At 37.3% G+C, this 15066-nt stretch overlaps 1 protein-coding gene across 1 annotated transcript in view; it reads right to left on the bottom strand.

Moving 5' to 3' along the window:
* The window catches only part of LRP1B (LDL receptor related protein 1B), a 761744-nt gene that overhangs the window by 72361 nt on the left and 674317 nt on the right, over positions 1-15066 (bottom strand). Inside the window, exons 67-69 of the mRNA XM_064451033.1 lie at positions 10037-10153; positions 806-912; positions 131-260 (exon numbers count right to left, since the gene is read on the bottom strand). Of these exons, the coding sequence (XP_064307103.1) occupies positions 131-260; positions 806-912; positions 10037-10153 (354 nt within the window). The remainder of the gene's footprint in view (positions 1-130; positions 261-805; positions 913-10036; positions 10154-15066) is intronic.

Here is a 15066-nt window from a genome sequence, read left to right as displayed (position 1 = left end):
TTTAGGTTTCTTCACCCTCTTCCCTACTCCTAGTATACAAGGAATCTTGATTTGTTGATTTATTTTCTCCTTGTTCATTCCAATTTATGCCTTGCTTCATTTTATTTCTGAGCATTATTTAAAACGATACCTGGTTCACAATTTTTCTCATCATCCCCAAGTTTGCAGTCTTCATGACCATCGCATTTCCATTTTGCTGAGATGCACTGACCATTGGAACACTGGAACTGATCTCTTGAGCAGCCTGTTTCACAATACCTCTGGTACAATAAAAACAACATATATACGAGATCAAGAGTTTAATATAAATGTTGGTAAACATACAGCTGATCAGAGAAGTTATAGCCTATGCTCTTCCACATTATGAAATACAGTAATGCCTTGTGAAATACAAAATGTTTGTGGATATGATTCATGAAAGGTAGCTTGTACCATCTAAGCCAGTGGGAAGCACTGGCAGGAAAGGTGAAGGGACAAAAGGGACAGGAAAGAACAGAAAAACAGCAAAGCAAATACCCAGAAAGCTTCTGCTACACAAGATACAGTCTACATCTTGTTTTCACAAAAAAACCCCACCCTCACAAACCAAACCAAACCACTGTAGAAAGACTGGTTCACCAACCAGGACACAAAATATTTCCTGGATGGGAGGAAGTCCAGGTCATTGCTAGGGCAAAAAAATGTAGGCTGCTGTTAATCATGACTTGATGCCATCTGCATGTTCTCTTTTTAGGATAACTATTTCAATAGGTTTAGTTTTAATTTAGTAAAGACATTTGCATACATGGATTCATGTGTAGCCTACCTCATCTGAGCCGTCTGCACAGTCATAGTCTCCATCACACCAGAATCTTGCTGAAACACAGTCTCCATTTGCACAGAGAAAGTCTTTCAAAGTGCATGTTTGAGGCTCTGAATAAAGAAAAGTAACGACCCTAGGTTTATTAGCATTTCTGTAAAATATTTTATACATAACCCCCCCCAATCAATCAATAAATGACTATATATGGTACGAAAGCCACTGAGGATTTTTTTTTTCTGTAGGATTTTGTTTCATAACATTTTATAACTAAATCTCAATTCATATAGTAAAAGTAATGAAAATACTTTCATTTCAGTTTTACCAAATTTCTTTCCAAATTATGTGATGCTGACTATATAAACATGCATGTATGTTATTATAGGTTTTGTGAGATACATACCACAGACTAGACATTCATTTTGCACCTGTTAATACCCAATATAACTAAACAGATCTTTGACTTACCACCATGCAATAGCATACCATTCATCACAACACTTCTAACATATTTGTGTGTGTCAAAAGTCAGCCCCCCCTGTGCTAAGCATTCAGTTATTGAGAGGGCAAATGGAATGCCTCAGAGGAAAGGTTTGGAGTTTCAACTACAATCTGTTTTCCAGAAATTAAGTATGGGAGGTAGCATGGCAATAATCCACTGACTTAAATACTGACCAAATTGATAGAGAGGTTTAACAGAATGAGAACACAGTGAGTTGCAAAAATCAAAGGAGAGTACGCTTTCATAAAAAAACACTACTGTCAATTTGTTAGAAAACACAGAAAAGGAAAAAAGGTATGGATAGGATGAAATTTTCAAGCAATTTTAGGGAAACAGAAGCAAGCTGTTAGATAAAAAGCTAAGGAGCTTATAGATGGATAGGAGACAGTAAAGGTTAGAAGGTAAGTGGGATATTTTGTGACAAATGGGTGGTGTTCTACTCCCTGGGAAGAAACAAAACACAGGGAGGACTGAAGGCATTACAGAAGGTGGACACAATAAAGGGTAAGAGTAAACATAAAATTATTTCAACGTACAGGCAAAGCAAACAGGAGAGGCAGGCTGCAGGGAGCGATGGAGTAATCCTGAGAAGGTGAGATTTGCTGTTTCAGCCTATTTACTTCACTGTCTGCACCGCTATGTGTTTTCACTACTGCTGCCAAAAAAACCCACTAGCAAGGGGACCAGTGTGGAAGATTCCCCCAGCAGAATACTATGTGCTTTCCTCGTGAAAATGAGGACCATTACAAAAGATGTTGGAAAAAACAAAGTTAATGTCTGGACTTTGGACCACTACATTAAACAAAGGTAGAGAAGTAGTGGGGCTTAAGGATAATTTAAGCAAGTCTCTACATGTAATTTAGACATTGTAGTCAGAGAGCTTTGAGAAAGCAGAACTGAACAAGCAAACGAGGATTATTTGTGGGAGTACTTCCACCACAGTAAACACTGTACTATATAAATAATGTAAAATCAAGCATAAGGATTAATTAGTAAGACATTTTCAACAGAGAGATGGAAAAAGAGTTCAGGCAAATGGTAAACGACAATGACTAAATCAATAGAGGAAGGGTAAAAAAGAGAGAGGAGAGACTGAGAGCAGACAGTAGCAATGGACAGTAATGTATTGCTAAAGAGTCCTTTAGCTAGTTATGGAAGGTTGAAGCATGAATGCTTTTGAACACCGCACCATAGTGATCAAGGAAAGCAAACACAAATTGCAGTTGAGCAGAATTTGGTAAATACCAGCATGAGAATATACTAGACATGAATTGCGCAGATCTAAGGTAAAGTTGAACTTTGGATTTTTTTCTGGATTTATAAAAATCAAAAGCTGTATCAAGAAATGAATAGTTTTAATGAACCTTTCAGCTACCATTTTTCTTCACTTCATAAAAAAAGTCAAAATGACCCTGTTTAAAAGTTTTTAAGAGAAATTTCATTTTTCAGATAGGCTCTTTTTCTTTTGAAGTTGTAAGAAAGTAATAATAAACGCAGATCTACAGCAATTGCATCAGTTCTCCAGCAATGTTATATTTAAGCAAATCAAAGGTTAGCATTTATATTGATTCTTAAATTATCCAGATACTACTTCTACTACTAATTTTTTCAAAGCAAAAGCTCATTGCATAAAAGTTAGCAAATCACTGACATATGATTCTTTTTGTTGTCAACAGGCGAGGAAGAGGAAATTCATGAGACAATAAATTATGTAAAAGAAATAATTTGTGGAAAAGGTAATTCACATGCAAATAAACATTTGTCATGTTTCTGTATTGATTTGCAAAATATCAGCAAATATATTTTCTATACTGCTAATGAATTATTTATAAACAGAGATTTGATTCTGGAAAAATGTACACAATGAGCTAACTTTTCAATTCTTGTTTGCAAGAAATATTTCTTCTGCTGCTGAATACATCTCTGCGATTTACATATGAACACAGAAGAGCACCTTCCCATCAGTGCTCAGAATGTTAGTGAAAAGAATAAGTATTAGTAGACTTGTGTGAAACCAATGAAAGGCAGCATCTTTCAGCTTCTGCTTTATAAAATACTGACACTCCTTCCTGAGAAAAGCATTTTTGAATTATTAGGAACAATTTTATTTGAAACACAGCACATAAGATAATCTACTTGTTTCACATTTTAAAGTCTGAAAATAATCTGTAGAGCCAACAGGCATTTGTCATCAACTTAAATGGTAGCAAGAAAAGGAACTCATAAGAGACATTTAAAATTACTTCATATTTAGGGTTCAGTTTGAATTTAATAGGTGTAGATATCTCACCAAGTCAAGAATTGAAAGGATTTTTTTGGAGACTGATGTTCTGATATACAAGTCTGAAGGAAAAAAACATAACTTTTTTTCTTAAAATAGGATATCAAGTTCAAACTTATATTGTACTTTTTACCTGTATCTGTACAGGATAAGTACATTTGCTCTTTGTGAGAGTTCTATATCTTGTAACAGCTGTCACAAAGCAATCTTTTAGATAAGCTAATTTGTATAATAGGAAAGGTGAACTTGTACATAGAAAAAGAAGTGACAGCAATACAAATATGGGATAGGAACACCTCAACCAAAGTGAGTTAGGTGCACACTGTCCACTTGATTCATCCTGGCATTTGGCAGTACATTGTCAAGATTTAGAGGAATTCGAGAACATACTTAGGCCACGCTTTCTTGTGATGAATGAGTATTCATCAGATCTACTACTAGATGGTTGACTGGGAGTTGAAATTTTTCAATAAGCCAAGCCAGAGTGTCCAGTATGATGCATCCACATCACATCAATGAAACAGTATTATCATGATGTCGTGAGTTAACCCCAGAGGGCAGCTAAGTCACACACAGCCACTCAGAAGGGTAAAAGTTCAAAAACTTGTGGGTTGAGATAAAGACAGTTTACTAGGTAAAGCAAAAGCTGCATGCACAGCAAAGCAAAATAATAATTCATTCACTACTTCCCATCAGCAGCCTGGTGTTTAGCTGCTTCCAGGAAAGCAGGGCTTCATCACATGTAACAGTCTTTGGAAGACTTTGGAAGCCATAACTCTGAACACGGAATCACAGAATGGCAGGGGTTGGAAGGGACCTCTGGAGATCATCTTGTCCAACCCCCCTGCTTGAGCAGGCACACCCAGAGCAGGGGGCATAGGGCCACGTCCAGGCGGGGTTTGAATGTCTCCAGGGAAGGGACCCCACAGCCTCCCTGGGCAGCCTGTGCCCCTGCTCTGGCACCCGCACAGGGAAGGGGTTTTTTCTCATATTGAGGTGGAACTTCCCATGTTCAAACTTGTGCCCATTGCCTCTTGTCCTGTTGTTGGGCACTAATGAAGAGAGTCTAGTCACATCGTCCTGACGCCCTCCCTTTAGATATTTATAGATATTGATGACATCCCCCTTCAGTCTTCTCCAGGCTGAACAAACCCAGGTCTCTCAGCCTTTCCTCATATGGGAGATGCTCCAGTCCCCTGAGCATCTTGGTAGCTCTCCGCTGGACACTCTGCAGTAGTTCTCTGTCTTTCTTGAATTCGGGAGCCCAGAACTGGACGCAGCACTCCAGATATGGCCTCACCAGGGCAGAGCATAGGGGGAGGATAACCTCCCTGGACCTGCTGGCCACACTGCTTTGAATGCACCTCAGGATACTGTTGGCCTTCTTGGCCACAAGGGTACGGTGCTGGCTCAGGGTCACCTCACTGCCCCCCAGCACTCCCAGAGCCTTCTCAGCACAGCTGCGTTCCAGCAGGTCACCCCCGTACTGTCAGCACCTGTACTGGTGCATGGGGCTGTTCCTTCACAGGTGCAGGACCTTGCACTTGCTGTTGTTGAATTTCATTAGGTTCCCCTTGGCCCAGCTCCCCAGCCTGTCCAGGTCTTGCTGAATACAGCCTTCAGGTGTATCAGCCACTCCTCCCAGTTCTATATCATCAGCAAACCTGTGGGTCTCATCCATGCAGGCCTCCCGGCTCCTTTGCTTGACTTCTTCCTCACAGGGATGCACCCTGAGCTTGGGGGAAGTGGTACTTGAATATTGTCAAGCTCCCTTGGACGCCCCTACCTTTCAGGACCCTAACCCATGGGATTCCTCCAAGCAGGTCTCTGAAGAGGCCACAGTTGGCTCTCCTGCAGTCCAGGGCTGTAATCCTACTTGTTGCCCTGCTTCTACCAGACAGGATCCTGAACTCCACCATCTCATGGTCACTGCAGCCAAGGCTACCCCAGCCCTCACAGCCTCAACCAGACCTTTGATTGTCAGTATAAGGCCCAGCAGCACAATTCGCCTCATTGGCTCCTCCACCACCTGTGTCAAAAAGTTGTCCTCGATGCTCTGCAGGAACCTCCTGGATTGTGCACACCTCGCCGTGTTGCTTTTCCAGCACATATCAGCGTGGCTGAAGTCCCCCATGAGAACCAGGGCCTGTGATTGTGGGGATACCTCCAGCTGACTACAGAAGGCCTCGTCAGGCTCCTCATCCTCATCAGGTGGCCTGCAGCAAAGGCCCACAACAGTGTCACCCATATTTTCCCACCCCTTAATTTTTACCCATATGCTCTCAACTCATTCTTCCTCCACCCCTCGGCAGAGCTCGGTACATTCCAGTTGCTCCCTCACAAAAAGAATAACTCCCCCACTTCACCTTGCTGGTCTGTCTTTCATAAAAAGCCTGTAGCCATCCATGGCTGCATCCCAGTGATGCGAGCTATCCCATGCCATGTCTCTGTAATTGCCATCGGATCGTGGGCCTGCGGCCGCACACAGATCTCTAGTTCCTCCTGTTCATTCCCCACACTGCGTGCGTTGGTGTACAGGCATTTCAGAGAGGTACTTGAGCACGCAGGTGTCCCTGAAGGGGCGCACAAGGACCCACTACAGCCATGCACACTCTTGAGGTGGTTGGTCTTCTGACTGTCATCTCATGAGGCAGCTAAGGCACCTTTGTTGCTGCTCTGCTTGGCCTGGACTTATTCCCCGGTTGGATGTGATGGCATTAGCGTTGCCACTTTGGACCCCATCCCCCAGGTTCCCCCTTCCTTCTTCTTTCCCCCAGCTTTTTATTACTGAACGTGATGTCACATGGTATGGCATATCCCTTTGGTCGGTTGAGGGTCAACTGTTGCAGTAGTGTCCCCTTCCAGCTCCTTGTGCACCCCCAGCCTACTCGCTGGTGGGACAGCATGACAAACAGAAAAGGCCTTGATGCTGCACATGCACTGCTCAGCAACAACTAAAACATCAGTGTGTCACCAACACTGCTTTTGTCACAGATCCAAAACACAGCACCATAGGAGCTACCATGAAGAAAATTAAATCTGTCCCAGTCAAAAATAGTACACAACAAAATGGGAGAAGAGGAAAACCAAAACCACACTTCCTTATAATTTTCCATTACAATATTGCTAGAAGCAGTAACATGGCCCATCCAGCAGAATGAATGCCTGTAAACACAAGATAATTAAAGTGGTCACAGGTGGCCTTTTTTCATATCTTTAATGTGGCATTAAATGTAGATTTTCTTTACTTATTTATTTTTCAATAACTTTACTTAGCATTGTATTTCATCAAAACAAAGACGACACTTGTTCTTTGTTGATCTAGGTATAAGACTAGTTATAAGAGGTGCACACAGAAGAAAAAACCTTTGGTACACATCATTTTATCATACTAAAGTAGCATACTTGCCTTTGGCTAGTATTGACACCTAGCTGCTTTTAGAAAACTGACAGTAGCTGTTGTCTGACTTGCATCAAGTCAGCTGAGCCTTAAGCAACATAAAGAATGTGAATTTAGAGCACTATCCACTCAAAATTTACTCAAGTTGACATGAGACATTCCAGCTTAGTTCCTTCCTGGTTTAATTTTTTTTCACTTAAACATTAAATAATTGCGAGTTCTCACTGAATTCGGAATACAATCTTATCCCAGGACAAAATTAACTAATTTGTTTTCTTGACAACTTGTAGGAGCAACAAAACAGAATTGAGAAGATTCTCTGGCAACAGTAATATTTTTACACTGATTGAATTAATGTCTTTCTACAGCATTATTACATTTGCTTTGCTTCAGTGTTTACAGTGTATCATATTTCCTTTAATTACATTTAATAAAACATGATTGGTGCCTTCTTTTCAGCAGGAATAAGATAGTCAGTACTATGGAATTTTCCTTTTTTGAAGGTCACTGGAAGAGCAAATACTATTTTTGCTCAAATTTGTTTTAAAAAATCCAAATAAACTCTGAAAACAAATCTCCCCCTCCAAAAAGATATTAACTCAGAAGAGTTAAAAAAGGCATTTTACTTTCTCAGTTGCTTAGTGCTCAGTATGGACTTATAACCTTCCTAATAACGCTTACTTATTTGGGAGGGTTAAAGAACAACAGACTGTAAGACAAATACAGTTAAAGAACAAAGTCATATTGGGCACAACTATTTGCATTATAACTCTATTAATTTTTCACACACATGACATTCTTTAAGATGCATTGTTTCCCTTCTGACAACTTCACCAGGATGCTGTGTGCATGCGAAGAGACTATATAGAGAAATGTAAATACTTGAACTGAATTTCTATAATTCACTGAATTCATTCTGCATTCTTGAGAAACAACTCATTTTCTGATATAGTTGCCTGACAAGCCCTTTGATATTCATGTAAGCTATGAGCAACTTATCGTAATGTGCAATGTAATGTACTTTGTCAAATGTTTTTGAAGTTCTAATTTCGTACATAATTTTTTCATTACACTTATAGAATAAAGTGGCTTGACAGCCTATAAAGAATTTTATACATCTCTTTCACACAACTGAACGGTATTATGTATTTTCCCAATAATGCTTCCAAGAATTTGAATTTTACAACTGTGTCAGCCTACTGTATTTAAACAGCAGAATATGGGATTCAACAGTTAGAGGTTAAGTATGCATTTGACAAGCAAAAGAAAATGAAAAAAAAAAAAAAAAAAAAGAAAAGCTAGGACAAACTCCAGTTCAGCACCCCAGCCTGTAGTCTGATAGCACCAGCTGCGCTGGGGTACTCTCAACTCACTCATTCCATCCATTACAATTAACTACAGCTTGCTTTATTCACAAGTCTAGAGAACAACCAAGAACTGAATATATAACGTAATTATTGATGTGAACACAAAGATGGCAAACCTAATAAATATTTTTAAAAAACCTTATAGATGAGTGCACCATCCTTATTTGGGCTTTTTTTTGGTTTTAATTCACTTTATACTATAATAATCTAAATTTTAAGGAAGAAAATTATTAATACTGGGTGATGAATAAATCCTACTTCACACATGGAAAATTTCAGATAAGATGCTTGACACTTACTTTGCAAACAGCAATAAAGTTTTGTGGAAGTTGTGGGTTTTTTTAATTTTCAAATTTTCCAAAGATTATCTAGTCATGTAGATTAAGACCCCTATAGCAAAACTATGTCTCTATTTAATTTTTACATGAGAATAAAAGAACATAAAATAATTCTTTGGTATTTATAATATAAGTGAAAATGGAAAAATCTCACTGGCATTAATAATCAATTCCTAAGTAAAATCTCCCACAAAGTTAAGAAAGCTTTTCTGTGCCAACCCCCCTGGTGTATAATAATAAATGGCTCTGAGTGATTACTGAGCCACATGACATTTTCCCCACAAGATGAAACACTTGCATATGAAAACTACAGCACTATTGCTCGCAGTAACTCACAACATTTTCAAATATAGATAGTAATTAAAAGTCAGCAAATCCACTTTAACCGTTCAAGCAGAATGAGCTCATCTTCAGACATGCTGTACCTATGGGCACCGTGTCTCCAATTGCAGAAAGGAGCAGACAGCATGTACTCAGCATTAGAATGCCTAATTTATTCAGCTCTCCAGGTTACCTTGAAGATACTAAATATACCTTCATGATATACAATCAGGAATATGCATTCAACATTATGTACACAACAAGATATTAATTTCTTGGGTTTCTAAGTACAAAAGAAAGAACAGAAATTCTCAACTGAAGAGAAAGCACTTCAGAACTCTGTGTAATGTCCCTCTTGAAATATTTTATAAAGACAATGATTATGAGATAAAACCATTAAGAATTTCTCATTTCTTCCTGAGAAGCAAATCTAAATTAACTCAGTGAAAGTGGTATTACAGAGATTTATTAGGCATTCAGGTTCCACATAGGTAGGAGAGAACTAGGCTAACTGAGCTACTTTGAATAACAACATCCACTTCTTAATGTGATTAAGTATTACAGAAATGGACTTCTCATGATAAAAAACAAGGCAAATAATCTCAGGTATATAATGAACGTAATGGTTAGGTAGTGTTTGATCAAACTTTATTGTTAACAAATGTTTATCACTTCATCACTGTGCAGTTTTCATGACCCTTATCTAGAGATAGGAGATGTGATATGTAACTTACTGATAAAGGTAAACTAATTGTAATTTTTATTTTTAATCAATCAGATTATTGAGAAGTCATAGGTCAGGTATTTTTGCATAGCTGATAGAGAATTACAGCTCTTTACAAGAATAAATAAAATTGGAGGATTTCAGCTAGGGACATTTTTGATTCTGGTCAACTGATTTTCAATTTATCAGATGGCTTTGTATAAAAATATACAAGTGCAGTTTATCAAAATTGAAAAGTTTCCTCTTACATGTTGCCAAACTGACTCTACTCCTTATAACATGTACAGAGTTAAGAGTTACTTACTACAGTGTTCTTCATCAGAATTATCACCACAATCGTTTTGGCTATCACATCTCCAATGATCTGGAATACAGTTGTTGTTTTTGCACTGGAATTCATGAGGCCCACAAGTTTTTTTATCTGTAATTAAGATGAATATCATTTATATCATTGCCAACAAAGAGTCAAAATGGAAAGAGTGCTCCTAAACAGTGACATGACAATATTGCTAGATACATTTAAGAAGGAGCAACCATAATACTTGAAATGTTACTTTCAGAAATAATTTATTTCACATATCATGTTCTTTAGGATTCTATTCATTCATTCATACCAAAAGAGAGATGCTCATAACTCTGATTATAAAATTAAAGTATGGACCGTATACACTGTCATTTAAAGTAAAAAATATGGAATTCAAAAGTGATCACAAAGTAGTTTGAGGAGATGATATTATTGCACTGAATCTCAAAAACTGCATTGGCTTTTCCTTGAATTTATCTGTAACATTGCTTTACAAAAGATCAGGTCACAGTAAACTACAAGAATATTTATTTGAAAAGGTATTAAATATATATTTCTCAAAAGTTATATTTGCATACAATAATTTAAGACTAATCATACCTGACAGAAAACTTTGCATTTTGATTTACATTTTCACCTTCTGATGTCTTGGATAGGAAGTCTACTTAAACGAAGTAAAACATTTTAAAGGATATAATGCTAAACTGAGATTAATTTTCTTCGTGCAGTAAATTTTCAATGAGCTTTTCTGTTTACAGAGTAGCACTGTAGGCAAAGCCTCTTGGAGACGCATGAACATCCTGAACTCCTCCAGCAGGAAGGAGCTGCCTCTATGTTTTATTTATATTTTTTTATTTCTTGAGTAACTCTTTCAGGTTTTAAGGACTGAGATGAAATGAAGTAAATTAAAAAGTTATCAGTGACATTTTCTTTGAAAAAAAAGTTTGCTTTCTAAAAGCCTCAATGGCATATTTAAAATTACATGTCACTGTGATGATATTTCAATAGAAATTTTTTAAAATTCCATTGGGTTATTTCATAGCATGTCAGTTCAAACTTCATACCGCTATCATGACAACTCGATGAATTCTAATAACTGACACAATGAAGGAGGACTGAAACACTAGCTTAAATCAACCTGCTTTCTCTGCCTGTGAAATGGAAAGGGCCACAAATTAGAGATATTAGATTTGAGGCTACAGTGCAAACTGCTGCTTTTTGTGCTTTGTTTTAGGTATGGTTCTGGAATTATAGTGATAAATCAAAACTACATTTGAATATCAAGGACGTGGAGGTAAGTGGTGTCACAGCTGAGTTGTGTACACTCAAAAATTTGGTGATTACAATACTGACTTTAGCATTCGTTCCTTATTCTCTGCCAATATCATGACTGTAAGTAGTTTTCTCCCAAAATACTTTTTCCTACAATGTTTCTCAAGATTACAGTCTATGACATTTCAATCATGACATTTCAAATACTTGCACTGGCAAGCACTTAAAAAATATTTAACATTACAAAACTAAAAATACACCCACACCCGCACCCCTGAAAATAAGGAACTCTTGTATTTTGTATCCGTACCTTTGCCAAAGATCAAGTTTCAAAACAGAAATCCATCCTATATTTATTGAAGTACTTCTAGTAAAGTCTACAATCTCCCATTAAGATATCGGCCCCCAAAATGAGTCCTAAAGACCAACAACAGTTTATATTTTATTTATCCTTCCACACTCAACAGAAATACGAAGATCTAATCAGTAATACACAGAAGCCAGAGATGACATCCCTGCATTTCAGTTACCTGCTAGGTTGAAGAGAACATGCAATATATCTTTTGTTATTCTTCATAAAGAATTCTCAAGGACGTTAAATCCATTTTCTAGCATTGCTTCTCTACACTTGTGAAGAATGGCTAGATTATTTTTTTTTTAATTTATCCAAGTGTAGTCTAACCTTATGATTACCACTTGAATATTAATCTTTCTATTCTTACTCTATTTTTACCAAACACAAAGTAATAGTAATTTTTTTATATAAAATATTTTGCATGTTTGTAAGGCTCTCTGTTCACAAATCTGAAATCTTTATTCTTCTTTTGGGTTGACTGATGTGTTGTAGCAGCTTACGCTTGACAATATCTTATAAACCAGATTTGCTTGTCTTTTTTTTCCTTCTTCACAGCCAAGAAAAACACTAGGATACTAGAGGTAAGACGTAACAAAGATGAAGATTTAGGAAAGTTGTCTAATAAATATCTGATCTTTGGGACAGACTGATTTACTCAACTCAAAGTAAATAGTACAAGACCTTATTTTTTTGAATTGCGAAACCCTGAAAAGCCCACACGGGCCCATGCACATTTTGTCATTGCTGTCTTCAACACTGAATTGCTTCCCCTTTCTCTCAAAATAAGAACACCTTAAAATGTGAAATTTCCTTTGTACCATTCATATCTGAAAAGAAGTGCTGATAACTCAATTTTCATATTTCTCTCTTCAAATTACTAAAGAGAGACTCATTGATCTACTGTAACAGGCAAAGGCCCCTCCTCAGAAATTTGTGCGACCACCTGAGGTAGCTGCTGGTTGCTTGGAGTTCGTCTTGTGTGCATTACACACTAGGATTTTATTTTAGAAATAATTCTAAATGAACACAAAGCAAATAGGATGAAGGCCTAAATGGAAAACAAAACAAAACCCAAAATATTACATATGCACCCTAAAAGTATTTGATTCAAATACCAATCCCTATGAATTTAAATCACTATTTTGTCACTAATCATGCTACCTTGCTATTCGGGGGTTTTAATTCCCTATGTGTGCACATTTGTGCATTTGTGTGTACATGTGTGTGTGCCTGAGAGGGATAAAATCCAAAATTAAAAGAAGCTCACTTTTGATCACTAGCTGTTCTAGAGCTCGGCAGGCTGTCACTGATGTTAGATACAGGAAATTGTAAGCCTGTTGAAGGAACTTTAATTTTATATAATGCATCTTTCAAATGTTTCAAAGAACATATTCTTCATCATCAGGAAAAAAAAAAACCCAGCCTATTTTGACTCTTTAGGCTAAAAGTAAAATTAATATTAGAGAAGTGAGGAAGCTGAAAGCATTCACACTAACATTGACATGTTATGCTAATAAAGACCTGAAATACATATAACCTTTCAAGCAGACTACAATCACTTTCCAAGACCACACACAGCTTTCTTCAGATTCTAACTCAAATAGGGCCTTTTTTGATGTGAAGTATTAAAGCTGCGAGCAAGGATTACCATAATCTATTGGCTTCTTTTAATTGCCTAGAGTTAATTGCATGAATTAACTCTATCTACTGTTCTTTGAAAAATACCATCTACTCATGAAGAAACATACATTTCCTAATTCTAATTCAATTTTCTGAGTCCGAAAGTAACCGCAGAAGACTAAATACATTCAGACTACTTCTAACAAATTTACTAAATATAATATCTCCAATAGCACCCTGTAGCAGATGTTGACTAAGCAAAATATATATGACTATGCAGGCACTTAAGCAAAAAAGAGATTACCCTTTTCACAAGTTTTGCATTGTAAGCATTTTAGAAATGAACTATAAACGATAACAAGTTAGTATTAGCATCAACATATGCAGATCTTTATTATACTCAGCTTGCAGCTTAGAATTTAATTCTATCAAACTTTGATCATAAAAATAACCATCTTTAAATAAGAAAATAAAAAACCACAGAAGAGCAAACTGTATTAAAACTACTGCTATAATAAGGTCATTTAAAGATATTTCAAATGCTAAAATTATGAAAAACTCTAAAATGTGATTAAACCCACCCTGTTCTTGTCAACGCTTAATTGTTCTATGTGGACATAGCCATGTGTGGCATAGAGCCTGTGAGTATGGATAAATTGTTCTGTCGCCTCCAACACAAAAGCTGAGAGCATTCTATGCAGCTAGCAGATTTAACATTAAAATGGAGGTGGTTCCTCAGGGAGGTGTGTAATTAAGCTATGGAACTCTCTGTTGCAGCATGTTGTGAGACTTTTACAAAGGTTAAAAGAGACTGAAATCCATCAAGGTTATTGCATAGAGACATATTTGACTCACAGTATCTCTGATTCTCAAATTGTTAAAGGCTAGAAGTGTATACCAGAGAAGTTTCATTACAGGCCTCCTTTGCTCGCATATTCTTGCCTAGATACTAGCTTTCAGTCACTGCCAGAGACAGAATGAAAGGCAAGATGAGTCTTAGATATGAACCAGCATAACCAGTTGCATATATTGTGACTGAAAGACCTGCTTAACTTGGGATTGCACACATTGCACCTCTCTATTATTAAATTGTTCAAGTAATTTGGACATTATTCTTTTTACTGGCTAAAATGATGAATCACAGTGAAGTACCTATTATAAATACAATTCCTCCTGTTCAGCACTAGCTTTGGGTTTGTTTCCTCTTTGCTTTTAAATTTTGTGTCTTGATGATATTATTAGAAGAATTATTTTAAGACCCTTTGTGTCATATCAATTGGGCTTGCTTGGGTCACTCAAAATATTAATGCACAGTTTGGAAGCTTGGAGTACCATCCAAATTGGAAAGAAACGGCATGTTGGAGATCAAGGTGATGGGGGACAGTTCAGGAGAAAGCACCTATGAAGCGGATCTGAAGGTGAGCAGTGCGGGGTAGTTCTATAATATTTGAGAAGAGAATATAAAGAGTTGCTACGAAAAAAGATTCATCTCCTTTGCCTTCACTGTTTCTTCAAGCCAAATGATTTATTGGACTGCAACTTCTCTCCAGCTGATATGATTACTTTCCCCTTGACAATTCAAATGATGGTCTTGGATTTTCAGTATTGAGGAAGAGTTCAATTTCCTAGGCATATTTACCAGCTCCAACATTTTCGTATCCGTGCTTCTGTCAATTGCTTGAAACACATCTATGGAAATTTGGCTGTCTCTCAGTGCTTTGTTCTTGATCACAGCCTGGAATTTTGTTAATCTGTTGTCCCAGAGGTAGCATAAACTTGTCCA

Source organism: Phalacrocorax carbo, chromosome 5 (assembly GCF_963921805.1).
Source record: "Phalacrocorax carbo chromosome 5, bPhaCar2.1, whole genome shotgun sequence".
NCBI lineage: Eukaryota > Metazoa > Chordata > Aves > Suliformes > Phalacrocoracidae > Phalacrocorax > Phalacrocorax carbo.
Note: the sequence above shows the minus strand (reverse complement) of the source record. Positions and strands in the feature narration are given on the sequence as shown.